Source organism: Daphnia magna, linkage group LG7, assembly GCF_020631705.1.
Source record: "Daphnia magna isolate NIES linkage group LG7, ASM2063170v1.1, whole genome shotgun sequence".
Taxonomy (NCBI): domain Eukaryota; kingdom Metazoa; phylum Arthropoda; class Branchiopoda; order Diplostraca; family Daphniidae; genus Daphnia; species Daphnia magna.
The window spans coordinates 2,322,076-2,338,677 of NC_059188.1; the positions used below are offsets into that span (position 1 = coordinate 2,322,076).

At 40.4% G+C, this 16,602-nt stretch overlaps 1 protein-coding gene and 1 long non-coding RNA gene across 2 annotated transcripts; both read left to right on the forward strand.

Moving 5' to 3' along the window:
* The first annotated feature begins 397 nt into the window (after positions 1-397).
* Positions 398-15,273, forward strand: LOC116927894 (BTB/POZ domain-containing protein 6-A). The gene is made up of 5 exons (XM_045175873.1): positions 398-600; positions 12,698-12,786; positions 13,188-13,484; positions 13,538-13,919; positions 14,133-15,273. Exons 1-5 carry the CDS (start codon positions 556-558, stop codon positions 14,616-14,618), a joined length of 1,299 nt encoding a protein of 432 aa, XP_045031808.1. The 5' UTR covers positions 398-555; the 3' UTR covers positions 14,619-15,273.
* On the forward strand, positions 3,925-4,656 carry LOC123474048. The gene is made up of 3 exons (XR_006648667.1): positions 3,925-4,152; positions 4,272-4,346; positions 4,428-4,656. It is a non-coding gene; the product is annotated as an uncharacterized LOC123474048 (long non-coding RNA).
* Positions 15,274-16,602: the final 1,329 nt, after the last annotated feature.

The window sequence follows — 16,602 nt, forward strand, 5'->3', positions numbered from 1 at the left end:
AGGAAATTGTATGGTAGTTGTTCTCCTAGCTTCGCTTTATCCCAAGTGCATCTTTTTTATTAAACCCTTTCACCTAATTGATCCAAGCTGAAATATGCGGGGTTAGCCGTTCGGTGTGAGCATAGTATGGAAAGTACGAATTCCACAAATACTTATTGCCAATTATATGCTTGTCATGCGGCCTACGTGAAGTGTTGACACCGAGCTTCTGTTCGCAAATCTGAACGATGACTAATTAATTTCCCCCAGTTTTTTTTTCGTATTCTTATAAAAATTCTATTTTTAAGTTCAGCACGTCTGGGGGCTAGTGGCCGGTTGAGAAACGGAGACTATAAACGATGGCCGAGCTTGCGCACTCGGTTTCACGCGTATTTTCTGCTCCCATGGGCTCCTGGACTGAGTTCGATGTCGAACGAGAGACGAGCAGTCGATAAGGACAGCTCTGCATGTAGTCGATCGAATCGGTTCAGTCCTCATAGACTGGTTATAACTAACTCTCTCTTCTAGTTCTCTTTCAAATGGTACGCATGATCACGCAGGAAGACCAAGAAACATATGGGATTATCAGCATCAAAGAAGAGGACATCTGCTCTGACCAAGGTACAGCTAACCCTTTTCTTTCAACCACATCTCCATATACTTTAGCTTTTTGCGAATCTGCGTTAACCCACCTTCGTGCATTATTTGTCAAGAATAGGACGCAATTCATTCGATCCTTCTTTGGTTGTCATTATCCTTTGATTTTTCCTGCTATTCGAACTCTAAATTTGCAACTGATTGTAAGAAGCGAATAAAATAGCTTACATACCTTACGTAAAAATGCATGTGTATCATTGTAATAAGTTCCAACCGGCAGCCGGTACTTCTTGAGATCGGAACTAACCCGTATATTTGGGTCCAGTAAGAATGTTTTACCTTGAATTAAGCTGACCTTGGCCTGTTTTTGTGTCAACGATGAGTCCATGCTATTTCCGCTAACGTTGCAACGCAGCCCTTGTAGTGGAGTTGTTATGGTTCGAAGGCTGGATCAGGCAAAGAACCGATCGTTAACTGGAGCCAGCGCGTGACCTGACTTGCGCGCTTCTGTTTTCCTTTACTTCACTTGCATATTGCCATTTGAAGGAACTGTTACTTACGCAGTAGAATACATCTCCCCGCTAAATGTTGTATAGTGGGAAAACGTATCAAACAGTAGCAAAGAATATGAATTAGGAAAACCGATATCGTTTTATCTTCATCCCGTGGTTAACGTGAATTTCCAGAGCGTGAGAAGTAGGCTGGCATTGACGAGGTAGTAGCAGCTATTTTAGGTTCAGACAACTGTTCCGGATAAATCAATGCGCTTCAGCTTCAGCTATATGCAAACGATAAGAATCCAAACTTGGAAAAGAACAACATTTCAGCAGAAAGCATGCGCAATTAAGAATGTTAAACATTTTACTGTAAAAAAAAGAAACAATTTTGCTTTCGTTACAGAGCCTATTTGTTCGCACATGGCATTGTACAGATGAAGCTAGTAAACAGACAGTGAACAATCCTCCGCACTATCGATCCGCCATACCAAAAGATTTATTACGTGACATATTCGTGCTGTGTTATCTTTTTTTTCCTTTTGTCTCTCTTTGTGATGTAAAAATCTTAGTTTCTTTTCCTTTTTTGGGTATTTTTCTTTGTTGGTTAACATACGAAATTACATTGATTAATTTGTAATATCAAACTGCGCAGATTGCACGAGCAAATGGGTGCACGAGTTCCATATTTGTTTACAAATTTACAATATCACTTGTATTGTTATTTTTCAAAAACATTTTATTTTAAAATAACACTGTAATAGTTTCTAGACTGTGTATTTGCCAGTAAACTAACTCTACTTAAGACGATACAACCATGTGCTTATATACCAAGAGATTGAAGGTTAAGAAGGGAGGGGTTTACAATAACTTTTACTTTTATCATTAACTATTATCCGCAGGGAAGGTTGCATTCGTGACGACCTTCTTACTGGGTGGGGCTGCTGTTGCTAGGAGGAGTTGCTGCGGTCTATTACATTCCTTCCCCCCTTCGGCAAGAATAAATTGGTCCTCCAATTTTCTCCTTGTCTTCTACTTCTCTTCGGCATGTGGCGTGGCAATGGTTAGGTGAAAACTTGTTTTTTACCCGTCACCTACTTTCTTTCCTTCACCGTTATTTTTGTTTGTTGGGCTAAAGTATGAGACACAAAATACAAGATATGTTTTCTATACCGTTATTCATTGTCTTTTATGCTAATAAAGTGTTAGTTAATAATTGTTGGTCTACGTTCCTTTTTACTGGAATGCTACTGCAGATTTCAATCGTTTATTTTTTTTTTTGTATGCTTTTCTTCTCTTCTCTTCTTTTAGTTTTTTCTTAATTTGTTGTCGTAATGTTGTCATTTTAGTGTTTTTGTTGTAGTAGTGGTAATAAACTGTTGTTGGTTCTTCAATTTTGTTTTGCTTCAATCTTATTCATTGCCAGAAGCCTTTCTCTCGCGGCTTCTTATACGTTTCCAGTCTTCAAATATGTTTCTCCTATGTTCATCAAACGCGTAATCCCGCGGGGTGTTTCCATTGACATCAGTTATGTCTGGATCTGCTCCGTGTTCCAATAAGATATTTGTTATGAGATCTTGCCTATACATTGTGGCTAGGTGTAGGGTAGTAACCCGTATCACACCATTTTTTATTGGCACCTCCGGTACTTGTTCTAGGGTTAAAGATGCTGCCTCGGGTATTTCTTGCTGAGATGTTTTTTCAGTGTCATCAATAATTTCCATTATTGCATCCTCCGTAATGGTGTGATTTTTCGTGACTGGAGGGTCCTCTATTTTTTCAGTTGTTGTGAGAGGTGTTGTTGAATTGCTTATTGATTCAGTTGTTGTTGTCGCTATAGTTGTCGTTGATGATTGTGTAGTGGACGTGGTTTCAGTTGTAGTTGATGGCAATGTAGGTTCAGTACTTGGAGTTGTAGGCCTAGTGGTTGTAGTCGTTGGCTCAGCAGTTGTAGTTGTAGCTGTGGTAGTTGTAGTTGTAGGCTTATTTGTTGTAGTTGTAGGCTTTGTTGTCGTAGTTGTAGGCGTAGTAGTTGTAGTCGTAGACTTTGTTGTTGTAGTTGTAGGCGTAGTAGTTGTAGTAGTAGGCTTATTTGTTGTAGTTGTAGGCTTGGTTGTGGTAGTCGTAGGCTTAGTTGTGGTAGTCGTAGGCTTAGTTGTGGTGGTCGTAGGCTTAGTTGTGGTAGTCGTAGGCTTAGTTGTGGTGGTCGTAGGCTTAGTTGTGGTGGTCGTAGGCTTAGTAGTTGTTGTAGGCCTAGTTGTCGGTGGTGTGCTTTTAACGGTCGTTTTTATGGCTGTTGTGGCTATTGTTGTTTTAATTGTGGTTGTGCTTAATTTTGTAGTTGGTTTTACTGTCGTTGTGGTGCTTGAAGTAGATGAAATAGATTTTTGTGTGGTGGGCGTGGTTAAGTTTTTGTTGTTTGCTTTACTTTCTCTTTTGAGCAGAGGGGGTATAAGTGGGAGTTGTGTTCCGTCCAATGATTGTTGGGTGTGAAGCGCTATAATGGCTGCTGCTGAAAGCGTCCGTATTTGATGCGGGTTCCGATACTCGAAGCTAAACTGTTGTTTTCTACTTGAGCCGTGGCAATGCCCTAAACTCAGACGTCCTACTTTTAGTGTGAGACATTTTCTGTCTGACGCCAGTGAATGTAGGCCAGTTCTGTCTGTTGCCATGAGCTGTCCTGTGTGTTCGAAAGTGCCCCAAATTGAACTGGTGTTGGCACATTCCTGTAGAATAAGCATTGTTGTGTTTGCCTTGACGCAAGCGTTAGTGTTGAACGGTCTAATGGTGAAATCAGACGTATACTCGAAAGCTTGGCCTTTGGTAGTGGCTCTACTGCAGTTTCCTACGGATACTTGTGATTGCACCAGGGGATCGTTACTTGTGATTAATGTTTTTAGTTCTTCTTGACATTTTGTCCAATCTGTGTCACAATCTTCCATGGTTAGTTGTTGTTCAAGCCCATGATGTGTGACACATTTTCCGTTTGGATATTGTCCGTTCTTCAACAATCCCCAGGCGATCATGTCCCAGATGATGTTTCCGCTGCCGTGATTTGCTTTCAAGATACCGCCAAATATGGGTGAGTTTATTGTGGTTGTAATTGCTCTTCGTTGTTCTAATCGGACTTCTTGAATATCTTGCAATGTTACGTCGGGAAAATTTTCTATAACATCCGGATTGGTATTTATTGTTTGAAAGAACCACTGCTGGTTTTTCCTGGTATCTCCTTCCAAAGCACACTTTTCCAATTTTAAGGTTTCGTCGACCCCTACGGTAAGACACATTTCGGATTCTTGGGAAATTAGGTAGCTGTTTTCTTTTTCTAGAATCCATCTCGTTGATTCCTCTGAACAGGCTGCAGCAAATACGTAATCGTGTGTTGTCTCCGTGATGCAGATATGAGTATTTTGTACTCGTATCGTTTGGTCGACAATGTACTCGAATTTTGATCCTGATGGGATTTTGGATGAATTGTCCTTCCTGTTGGGTGGTGTTAAGTAATCCGAAAGGGCTTTCGATTGGACTATCTGGTTTCTCCTGACGTAGCGTGATCTGTTCCGCTACACAATTTAGTGTTTGGTATTCCTTGATGGCGTACCATTTACCTTCTCCTGTAGGAGTGGCTGTGAAACTGAGTCCCGTCGGTCCGGTTTGCATATTATTGTTGCCACATTTTTTATCATTGACCATCCGCCAACACTCCAAAGGGGTGATTAGTATTGTTTCCTGGGAGTAAACTGTATCGAAGGATCCAATCCAGAACGATCCGGTTATTTTCTTTGTTTTAGTCCACTGTCGACATGTCCATCCTTTCCAAGTGGCTGCTGGTTTTTGTTTGGTTACTAAGGTGTAACTAGTTGGTATCCTTGGTAAATGTTGTGTTTCTGGTTTTTCATTATCACAGTAGTAAGGCAATTCGAAGTCTAGGATTCCGCGTATTTTCATGTTGTTACAGTCGCAGATGGATGCGTAGATAGGGTAAGTAGGGTTTAGTGAATGAAGGAGGCAAAGAAGGAAGAGTAATGTCTGCATCTGTGAAAAATGAAAATGTTTAGTAATCCGGTCCTTGATATCGTCTTCTTAAGTGGTATTGGTGATTCGTTATAGGATCGTTTCGGTTTTGGTTACGGTAAAGGTTAGGTATTGTATGGTTTTCTGGTTCTCCTTCGTTCCTGCGTGGTTTGATGTTCGTCTTCACCGGATGTATCAGCTGCTGCTTCCTTTTCGGCGGCCTGGTCGGCGTTGGTGAATCGTTGGTTGTCGTTGTGCTTCAACATTCTCTGGTAGGTTTTGTAGTATTTCTTCTTCCTTAGTTGTTTCTTGTTTTCTTGGTGTGTAAAGTTTGAGACGGTTTGTATGTACGATAGATTTAAGTTTTTTGTTTTCCGTGTGCTGGATCTCGTAGTTGATATCCGAGAAACTTCGTGAAATTTGAAATGGTCCGTTCCATCGATTTATGAATTTTCCTGCTGCTGGTGGCGCCTTCAGTAATACGTAGTCACCTATGTTGTATTTAATAGTTTTCGTGGATACGTCGTAGTATTTTTTCTGTCTTGCTTGGGATTTGAAGAGATGTTCTCTTGCCAGTTTTTGAGCTTTTTCCCATTGCTGTGAATACACCATACTAGTATCTTCATAGGTCTCGTATCTTCTGTTAATCTTGATATCATTAGGCATTATTGGTTCTCGTCCGAAGAATAGAAAGAATGGTGTTTCTTGAGTTGAAGCTTGTTTTGCTGTGTTGTAAGCAAAAGTAACGAACGGAAGGTATTTGTCCCAGTTAGCAGGTTGGTCTGAGACATAACAAGCTAGCATGTCACAGAGAGTTCGATTGAACCTCTCAACTAATCCATCAGTTTGTGGATGATAGGCCGTAGTCCTTATTTGTTTGACTTTGAATAGTTTACACACCTCTTGTATTAGACTGGATAGAAAGTTAGTACCTTGGTCTGTTAGAACTACTTCTGGAGATCCATATTTAGTAAATATTTTATTAACTAAAATCTTCGCAATTGTTTGGGCAGTTTGATTTCTCATTGGAACTGTAAAAACAAACCTACTGGCATAATCTGATATAACTAATATATATCTGTATCCCTTAGCGCTTTCTTGAATTGGGCCCACTATATCCATAGCGATCCTTTCCCATACTCCTTCAACTAAAGGCAAAGGGTGCAATGGTGCTTTACTTCCACCTACCGCTTTTCTCTTATTGCACATCAAACAACTTTTAACGTATTCTATTACGGAAGTACGCATGCATGGCCATGTGTACTGTCTTTGAAGTCTAGCCAACGTTTTTCCTACTCCTAAATGTCCTGCCAATATGTGATCGTGATTTTCCCTTAAAATTTGTGGCACCAGTCTTACTGGCGTTACAATTCTTCTTTTGGTATCTACTAATAGTCCTTTGTCGTTTATTTTAAATTTATTTTTAACGTCCTTACTTGGATTGGCCTTTGCCATTTCTTTTAATATTGTTCTGCAATACTCATCTTTGTGTTGGAGTTCTATCCATTTTTCCGTGTCCTTGGACTGATTACTTTCCGTTTCAAAAATTACTTGTTTTGTTCTAGTTTCCTTGGTTTCGTTTTTTACTTCTGGTTTCTCTTTTGTACCTGTTGACCTTGTTTCTACTTTCGCTAGCGGCACTATTGGGGTGCGACTAAGTGTGTCAGCATTTTGGTGTGACTTTCCTGGTCGGTACCCAATAATGATATCAAATTCTTGGATCTTAAGAGCCCATCGAGCTAATCTTCCTGCTGGTTCTGTCTTACTCATTAACCATTCTAAAGGTCTATGATCTGTAAATACGGTAAACTTACGCCCGTATAGGTACGTCCTAAACACGTCGATGGCGTGGATTATTGCGTATGCCTCTTTCTCTGTGGTTGACCACTTGGCCTCGCGGTCGTTCAGATGTTTAGAGGTATAGGCTATGACGACTTCTACGTCGTCTGATTTACGAAGGTCCTGTCCGTCGGACTCCGCTAAATCCGCTGATTGAGGTGGAGGTTGTATTTGAGCCAAGACTGCTCCTATTCCATATCCTGAAGCATCCGTGTAGATGATAAATTCTCGAGAAAAATCCGGATAACCTAGAACAGGTCTAGTGATGAGACAGTTCTTAATACATTCAAAGGCGTCCCTTTGTTCCTCCCCCATTTCCAGTCCGCTGACTTTCTAGTGAGCGCAGTTAGTGGATGGGCTTTATCAGCAAAAGCCCTAATAAATTTTCTGTAGTAGCTGGCTAGACCTAAAAATGAGCTCAATTCTTTTACGTTTTTGGGAGCGGGATATTTAATAATTGCGTCTAACTTTTTTGTACTTGGTGTTATTCCTTTCCCGGATACGATGTATCCTAAATAATCTAATTTTTCTTTAAAAAATTCGCACTTCTTCCTTTTCAACTTTAACCCCGCTTGTTTAAGGAGTCTAAAAACTGCTTCCAAGTGTGTCACATGATCAGTAATTGAATTACTGAACACTATGATGTCATCTAGGTAAACCAATGCGAATTTGTACAATACCGTTTTCAAGATGTTATTCATTGCTCTTTGAAAGGTGCTGGGTGCATTTGTTAAACCAAATGGCATTCGATTAAATTCGTATTGGCCAAATTCACAAATGAAAGCTGTTTTGTGTTTATCACTTTCTTCTATTTCTATTTGCCAGTAGCCGCTTAGTAAGTCCAATGTAGAGAAATAAACCGATCCGCACAACGCGTCAATTGTGTCATCTATCCTAGGTAGAGGGTACTTATCCTTAACAGTGATTTTGTTCAAAGCTCTGTAGTCGATGCACATTCGCATCTCTCCATCTTTTTAGGTACCATTACTATAGCTGCAGCAAAAGGACTGTGGCTTTCTCTTATTATTTTGTTACTTAGCATTACCTCTATTTTAGTCTTAACAACAAGTTTTAGGGATTCGGGTGTTCTTCGCAGTCTTTGATTAATGGGAGCGTTATGGCCTATGTTGATGTGATGTTTCACTTGTGTAGTTAGACCCAAGTCGGATTCTTGGTCTGCGAAAAGATCTTCATGTTTCTTTAGTAAAATTTCAATTTTAGTTTGTATGTCGTCTGATACATTGAGTGCTTGTTCTTCTTTTTCAACAATCTTAGCTATCTGCTTAGTTTTATTATTAAAGTCTAATTGAGTGAAGGATTCTAAATTACGATAATCTTGTTGTGTAAGATTTTCGTCTTCTCTATCAATCGGGATTAGTGGTATATGGATGCCTGCTTTGCTAAATGTTACGCTATAAATGGGCATGGTATTACTTCCAAAATTATGTTCTACTCCAAAGTGATCATAACATATTTGACGATTTCGAGTGTTAATCTTCACATTATTGTTAGATAAGAAATCTAATCCTAAGATGCATTGTTCATTTAAGTTGCTCATAACATAAAAGTGGTGGTTAATAATATGGTTATCATTGATAATAACTGAAAATTCAAATTTCCCTATCGATTTAAGTTCTTGTCCCGACACCGTTCTAAAAATAGGAGGATTCGCATTTTCTACTTGTTTTAAGTGTTCATTACACTCTAGAGTATCCAATATTTTACTGGATACTAAACTAGCGGCTGCGCCAGTGTCCACTAAAGCTATGATTTCCTTATTAAAGATTCTAACGGGAATACGTATCAGTTTTGGAATTTCTACTTCTACATCTGATCCTAAATTGTATGTTAGTTGGGAGTTACTGATTGGTTTTATGGTGTTTATCGGGGACCTTGGTTGTTGGTACGTGCCATATCTGTCCAACATTCTCTTGCAATATGTCCTCTTCGGTTACACTTGTAGCAGGTTATTTCTCGATTTTCAGTTGTTCGAGGATTGTTGCTAGTGTGTTGTTGCTGCTGTGGATGTTGGTTGCTGTTATAACGTGCTTGTTGTCTGTAGTTGTTTGGTCCGCTGTAGTTTCCTTGTCGGTTAGGGTAGTCGTTCCGATATGAGGGACGTTGGTGAGATGGAAATCTGGTTTGCCTGTATCCTGAAGGATTATAATTTCTTCGTCCTGACGAATTGTAATCTCTGCGGTAAGGGCTGTTGTCTCTGTTTCTACTTAGACTTCTTTCTCGACTTGATTCTCGGCTGTTATGACTGTCGGCAAATCGCACTCGCGAATCACGTGATCTTGAGTAACGTTCACTTGGACGTGGTCTTCTGTTTTCGTATTGGTCAGTTGCAGCTATGGTAACGTCGTTTTCCTGTGAGGATCCACGTTTCGTATTAGTATATTTTAATTCTGACAGAGCATCTGATAATTTTTGCTCAAGTAGTTGGATTTTATCGTCTTGTTGTTTTTCGTGATGCGTTATCCCTGCTATAACAGCTGACATCTCCTTGTCGTCTGTAGCTTCTTTCGTGTGTAGAATTTTTTCAGAAATGAAAAGTTGTTTACATAATGCGTCAAAGTCTTCTGTGTTTTCTGGCATTCGTAGATAAAGTTCTGCTTTATACTTTGGTAGTAATCCTTGCAGTAGGATTTTGCTTTTTCTGTGATCCCTCATCTTTTTCACTTTGTTTAGTAATTGTCCTTCAATAATAGTTTGGTTATGGTCAGCCCTTTCTTCTTTACCAGCGATGGTATCGTAAAGATTATTTAACCTTGATACAAAAGCTCTGCAGTTTTCTTCCGGTTTTTGAGTTAATTTTGAAAGTTTTTTCTCCAGCGTAGCTAAGTCGTAGGTGTCTTGAAATCTTGTAATTAGTGCTTCTTTCCAATCCTGGTAATTTAGATCATCTCCTTCTTCCTCAGCGTAGTTTTCATGCCATTCGAAGGCTTCGCCTTTCAATCGATCAGAAAAGAAACGTATCTTTTGATTGTCGTCCCATTCATTGTTTCGTGCTACGTGTTCGGCGCCGCGTAACCACTCTGATATTAGTTTATCAGTGCTTTCCCTTTAAAGATTGGAATAGCCTTTTTGTCTTCTCTGGAGAATAGCTCTCCTAAAGCCTTCACTATTGGCTGAGTGAAGTACCTGTTCACTTTCTTTGCGTCCTCGTCGTCCTGTTCAGTTGCTGGAATATCGCCATCCTTGTGATTTTTCTTGGAGGTATTCACGAACGTTTTTTCCGAAGTGTCCTCGTCGTCGTGTGTTACGCCCATGTCGACCTTCTTTTTAAGCTGTTGATTTTCTTGCTCCAAATAGATGATTGTTTTGTTTAAGTGTTCTATTTGTGTTTTGAGGTTTTCTATTGTTTGTTCGAAATCGTTTGTTTGTTCTATTTCCAGCTCGTAGTGGAGTGACTTGTCTCCACTGTCTGTCGGCAAGGTTAGTTCGTTTATATCTCCCACTAGTTTGGTTATTTCTCCTGGTTCGTCCTCGTCTAGCCTTGAGTCGTTGGAGTCTTCAGTCTCGATGAATTTAACTTGAAGTTTTTGTATTCTTTCACCCGGTTTTCTAGAATTATTATTTGATTTTCTTGTCCTCGTACCCGATCTTGTAGTTCTTGAAGGTCTTTTTCAAGGGTTTTGTTCTTTGAAGTGAAATCTAGCAGGTTTTTCTTTAAATTGATTTTCTCTGCTGAGGCCTTGTCGAGTCTGTCTGCCAAAACTTTTATCTCTTTCTGGAGCTGCTCTGCTGTTTCTGATACTTGTTTTATCTGGTTTTCCGCACTGCTGAGTTTCTGGATCAGTTTGGTCTTCTCACCTTCAAGTTTGTTAATTATTTCTTGCCCTTCGGTCTCGACAGCTGCGTTGTTTTCCTCTTTTCTTTTGAGAAGATTCTGCAATTGACTCTCGGTTGCTAAGGTGGTTTCAAGGTTTTGTTCTAGGTCGGCGATTCGGGAATTGGCTTTTTCAAGGGAGTTTTTCAGAGCCTCGTTGTTTTCTTGAAGTTGCTCTAACGAACTGCTTAAAGTGTATTTGGAACTCTTTGCCTTCTTTTTGTTACTCTCCAATTGTTTTTGCGCGTTTGAAAGTTCAAATTTTAGCGTAGTTATCTGCTTTTTATCTTCAATTAGTGCGATTACTGACTCTTTCTGCAATACATTGATGGTACCGAACAAAAATTCTTTTTCTTTTCCGTGCAATGTGTGTAACTGTTGGAGTAAACTATCGAGTGTTCTGGTGCTCCCACCTTGTGCGACTATATCGTCTTTGAGTGTTTTAGTAGCATTAGCAATGGTTTCTGCTGTTACACCATCTGTTACTTTTAAAGTTTTTTCTAGAAGGTAATAAGTGTAAAAATGCAGCGAATTTTGCGTCGCCTGACTTGCTTCTTGTTTCTGTGTTTGTAACTGCTGGATATTTTCAGTTGTTGAGATTGTCTGGTATGCTTTACTTCTTTCTAAGTCTTGCTTAAATTCTAAGTCTATTAAGGTCTTCCAATTGTCCAAAAATTGTTCTCGATGGTGACTTAGGTTTGGGTCTTGGTCGGTTAAATCAGATTCTTGTAGTACGGGGTATAAAGGTAGTAGTGTGTTCTCGTTGAGAGCAGTCTTTTGTACAGGTGAATCAAACGGCATTCGCTTACCTCGATGATGTTCCGATGTCGGTTGCTTGAAGACTTGGTGATAGAAGCGTTGAATACTTGCAGCTGGCGAATGAAGCACAGATCAGAAACTTTTCTTCCAGAGTCTCGTTGTTATTCTTGTTGTCTCGTTGGGACCTCCAAATGTAATAGTTTCTAGACTGTGTATTTGCCAGTAAACTAACTCTACTTAAGACGATACAACCATGTGCTTATATACCAAGAGATTGAAGGTTAAGAAGGGAGGGGTTTACAATAACTTTTACTTTTATCATTAACTATTATCCGCAGGGAAGGTTGCATTCGTGACGACCTTCTTACTGGGTGGGGCTGCTGTTGCTAGGAGGAGTTGCTGCGGTCTATTACAACACTTTCAATCACTCACGCAGAGCAAATGTTTCATATACATATGAGAGTTCGCGTCATCAGTCTTAAGATTTTCAGTTCCCCATTTAAATTTTCCGGTTGAATAAAGCAGGAAAGGTCCATTGATTTTAGTGTCGGCGCCCACGCCAACCAGCCCTTTCCTTCGATATTTTTTGTTTTCTTTTTGGCGTAAAAGGGAATAAAAATTGAAATAAAAATAAAATAGGGACTATACCATCTCAAGCTCAACGCAGGGTTATTTTTGAACTCACGCTGGCTGAAGAAATAGGGAATGATTTCATGTATAAGCGGTTAGCGAGGTTGGATACGCCGAGCAAAACAATCTATTGTGTCATCAGTCATCTCGAAGCGACGGCTATTGTTGCATGAATTCCATTGTTTGCATCAAACCTATAAACTAACTGGAATGTAAGGTCGCATTATCATTCACCGTTTTATTTGCTTCTAATACGAATTTTGTAGCACACAACTTTTTGCAACAACAGTTGACCCAGAACTAGTTTTCAACGAAATTTTCTTTAGTAGAAATATGGGGCACGATATCAAGATCAGGGCGTTAAAATTCCAGACGCTATTGACGTCTACCTTTTCATCCTTTTTTTTTTTTTACGCCGAAAACACCTTAGTTACGAACCCGCGGGTAGATGATAATCAATTTTGACTTGAACTTGAGTTCAAATCGCTTCACAGACTTCAGTGGAGTTCGAACGGGCCATTAACGTCAGTGTCATTTTTCTTTTTTTCTTCAGTCTAGTTTTTCACGCGCCAAAGCAACTAAGGACATTAAAGGAACCATGGATTTTAGCGGTCAACTTGGAACACTTCATTCGCAACACCGGTTAGCATTTTTTTTTTTCTTCTATATCGATTGTTTGTGCTGTGTGAAAAACGATAGCGGATGCGTTAAATGTATTTCCCAAGGTGACTGTTTTGCAATTATGTCTCCCTACCCCCATCGTGGCGGCGTATTCCGACACAGTCTAAAATGTGTGGGAGATCGCCTAAACGTGGTAATGGCCACCGACAGTGTTTGGACAAGGGAAGTTTTTGCTTGTTACGTCTATACAATCGTCCTTCCGTGTATTTCGGGAAACATGAGTTGGCTATAGTTTGATGACGGTGCCCTGGTTTTTCTAACGTAATAGTGTAGCCTCAGTAAAACACAGAAGTTGGTCCCACATGAACTTCAATCGCCCCTTGTAATTAACGAATGTTGAACAAATTTGTGGCGCATTGCAGAATGCAGACGGATTCAGGAAATGAGTCAGCTGGATCAGAAGACGATGACGACGTCATCTTCCATGTTGGTTTAGAGACGGTGATGCGAATACCAGCAAGAAAATCGATTCTTTCCAACAAGAATGAGGTCTTTCAAGCAATGTTCTGCGGGCCGTACACACAAGCTCGTGAAAACCTACGACGTCGTCAATTATCGTCCAACGGTGACTCAACGCCGCAGCCCAACCACTTAACGCCAACTCCAGATCAAATTTACGATCCAGATGTTGACGGAAGAGCTTTCAAGAATCTGATCAGGTAATGGGGGCACTGGGCCTACATCTAAATCAATTTTTAACGCGTTTTTCTAGTTTTCTATACGGTGAAACCGTAGAACTTCGATCGGTAATGACAGCTCTCGAAACCCTACACGCAGCCGAGAAATATCTTTGCGATGGATTAATGAAGATCTGTGCCACATATTTAGTGGGCCAACTCAATCCCCAAAACGTACTATTCATCTATCAGAGGACTTCCATGTATCCCGAAGCTGACCACCAGCAAAGCCCGTCTTCCAACGTGGACAATCGGCCGAGTGCCCCACCATTAGAAGACTGTGGCGCGCCTGGCGGAGAATCTCAGCAGCAAAATGCAAATTTACAAACGCAGTCGAGATCGAGCTGGTGTTCGTTTTTGCTGAACAGCTGCCTCGAGTTTATCGACAAAAATGCATCAGCCGTTCTTTGTTCAGAGGTAACAACTTGCATATTTGTATCAACAAAAAACATTTTGTACCACTCCAATGCAGTTAGAGGGGAACGCTGCTAACTATTCCCATGCAAAGTTTTCTTTCATACGTTAGTGGTTTATCTTCAAAGTCCAGCAATAGTTTCATTCGCTGGAGGCAACAAAACACGGACTAGTCAAACTAGGATAAAAATAGAACCTTTTTCATCTTTATTTTAGGAATTTGAAGAACTGGATGCGGTTAAAGTGGAGTCTATCGTCAGACGAGACGGACTTCATCTAGAAAACGAAAGTGAAGTGCTCACGGCTCTGATACGTTGGTCCGTTTTCGAATGTCATCGTCGCCACTTGGATCCCAGGGCCAATAATCAGCGACACGTTTTAGGTCATCTGGTATGGCACGTCCGCTTTTGGGTGATGTCAGCCAACGAGTTGCAGCAAGCAGCAACGATTTTAGAAACACTGGAACCTGGAGAGCTTATTGAAACCCTGCGAGCGTGCAGCACTAATCAAGACATGGTTAACAGGTTGAAAGATCCTAGTCATTTCCCGTTTATTGTTACACAGCCAAGGATATACCTGAGTTCCAGAGCTGCTACAGTTCATTCTGGGTCAAAAGAACTGAACAAAAATATGACAACTTCAAGTTCAAAGACCTGTCTAACAGAGAAGTTTTTTATTTGTCTAGCCTGTATTTTTGAATGAAAAAAGAAATATTCAAAAATCAAATCTTCAGCCAAATGTATAAGTATTAATTCCTTCAATTTTATAGAAAGGCTAAATTTTTTTTAAAACTCATTGTTTGATTCTGAATGCCTGTTACGGTTAACGTTTCCAGTTGATTTTCAAAATGTTTTTCTTCTTAAAATATGAACGAAACTAAAGTCACAATTCCCGAGTGAAATTTTTGCGATGTGGATGTCTATACCGTTGGTACCTTTCATTATATGTGATTGCGCATTATAATTAAGTTATTAGCTAAATTGTTTGCCATGGAATTTGGTTGGAAGCCTCCATTTTAAAAAATTGGAAAATAGCGAGTCAGACGAACGATTTCGTTTCAACACCGAAATTTGTTTAAATTCTTCGTTTTTGTGTGTGCACCTTATGCAAGTTTGCCGTTCTACACAGCTGTTGATTTAATATTTTAATGATTGCTATTGAATACGTCATATTCGTGATTTGTTGATAGCTGAAAATGTTGGGTGTGATTGCATTTAGCGTTTACATCCTCGCGATCCAAAACTATATGCAAACTGTTACTTGCTTACTACCTTTCTGTATAACCCTAAATACACTGACCACTTTGAAAATGTGCCACGTTCGTCGTATTCAAAATATATCCACATCTTTCTTCTTCTCTCTTTGAACTTGTCCAACTCCATTTGCTTCGAATACAGCCGTACGTCACTCGCTGATCTGGTGGACTAACATTTCAGAGTTCATTAAAATTAACAAGGTGTTAAGCTCTAAGTTCCTTCCACGTTACATTTGTTTCTGTTATCGCTATTAACTGGTTTTCGTGCTGGATCTGTTTTATTCGCCTCAAATCTAACAGTAGCCTATCCAAATTCAAAGCATTACCCTCCATCATTAAGATTACCTTTTTGACAACCAGCAGTGGAGAAGCTCAATTCAATTTGTTCCTTCACTTCAACGGACTTGCCTTCTAAGTTAAGTAGATTGAGAAAGGGACTTTTCCTGATTAATTGGACATCAAAACATAAGAAAAAAAAGAACAAAAAAAAAAAAGTTGAGAGGTAGAAAAAATTGTCTGGAAGTGGACAGAAAGAAATTAGGTCGATTCTGGGGCGTGGAGGGGGGAGGTGTGGGAAGTATACTGTAACACTTGTGACGGCTTGTGACGAGATACGGACAAACAGGACGAGGGCCAAAAATCACGAAAATGGTGGGACGTCTTTGGACAGCCTAAGTGTGGTGTCGAAACGCTGTTGTCTGTTGTCTTACTGACAGGTCTTCCTCTGGGTAAACGATAACTATTCTTACCAAGCCTCTATACGGCAACGGAGTACTACCCTGACGCTGCACCTTACCACGTCATGATGTATGCGACCCGCAGACACCCCAGTAAAGGCGCCCAAGTGCTGAACGGCAGTATGATGCAAAAACATTCGCATCTCCCACGCAACTCTATTTCATTTTCTCTAACTAAATACGACTAAAGCTACGGTGTATTACACAACAATAAACAGTGGCAAAACAAGTTCTAATTTTTTTAGACTAATCACGGTTGAGCGCCGTCGGGAACTGCCCCCTAGGCCATGCCCGTGCTCCTTTTTGGCCCGTAGGCCGAGGCGGAAGTTAGTTCCTCAAGTCAGGACATTGATTCGAACGAATTCGAATGCAACGAGCACTAAGTACGGTCACAGTATTGGAGGCATGACCGTGTGCTTGGTTCGTGGTTTGGAGTTACAAGTGATAGGTGCATGCTGACGTGATCTTATCGCGTCGGGGTACCCATTGAGCGGGCGCGTGAAATGCGGTCTACCGACAACCCACAGTGCTACTGAATATTTTTTTGTGTAACACCACATGCACATGCTATCACTCGAACCACTGCACCAACCCGACAAATCGCATACTTACCCTCCATACTTACCTCGGGTTTGCCTTCTCTCTTTCTGCCCTTCTCGCGAAGAAGCATTTTCCATCAGGTGATCCAGCATCG

Coding starts and splice junctions, on each gene's coding strand:
- LOC116927894 (XM_045175873.1), top strand. CDS start 556: ATGGGATTATCAGCATCAAAGAAGAGGACATCTGCTCTGACCAAG. Junction 12,787..13,187: donor ACACTTCATTCGCAACACCG/GTTAGCATTTTT, acceptor GGCGCATTGCAG/AATGCAGACGGATTCAGGAA. Junction 13,485..13,537: donor GCTTTCAAGAATCTGATCAG/GTAATGGGGGCA, acceptor GCGTTTTTCTAG/TTTTCTATACGGTGAAACCG.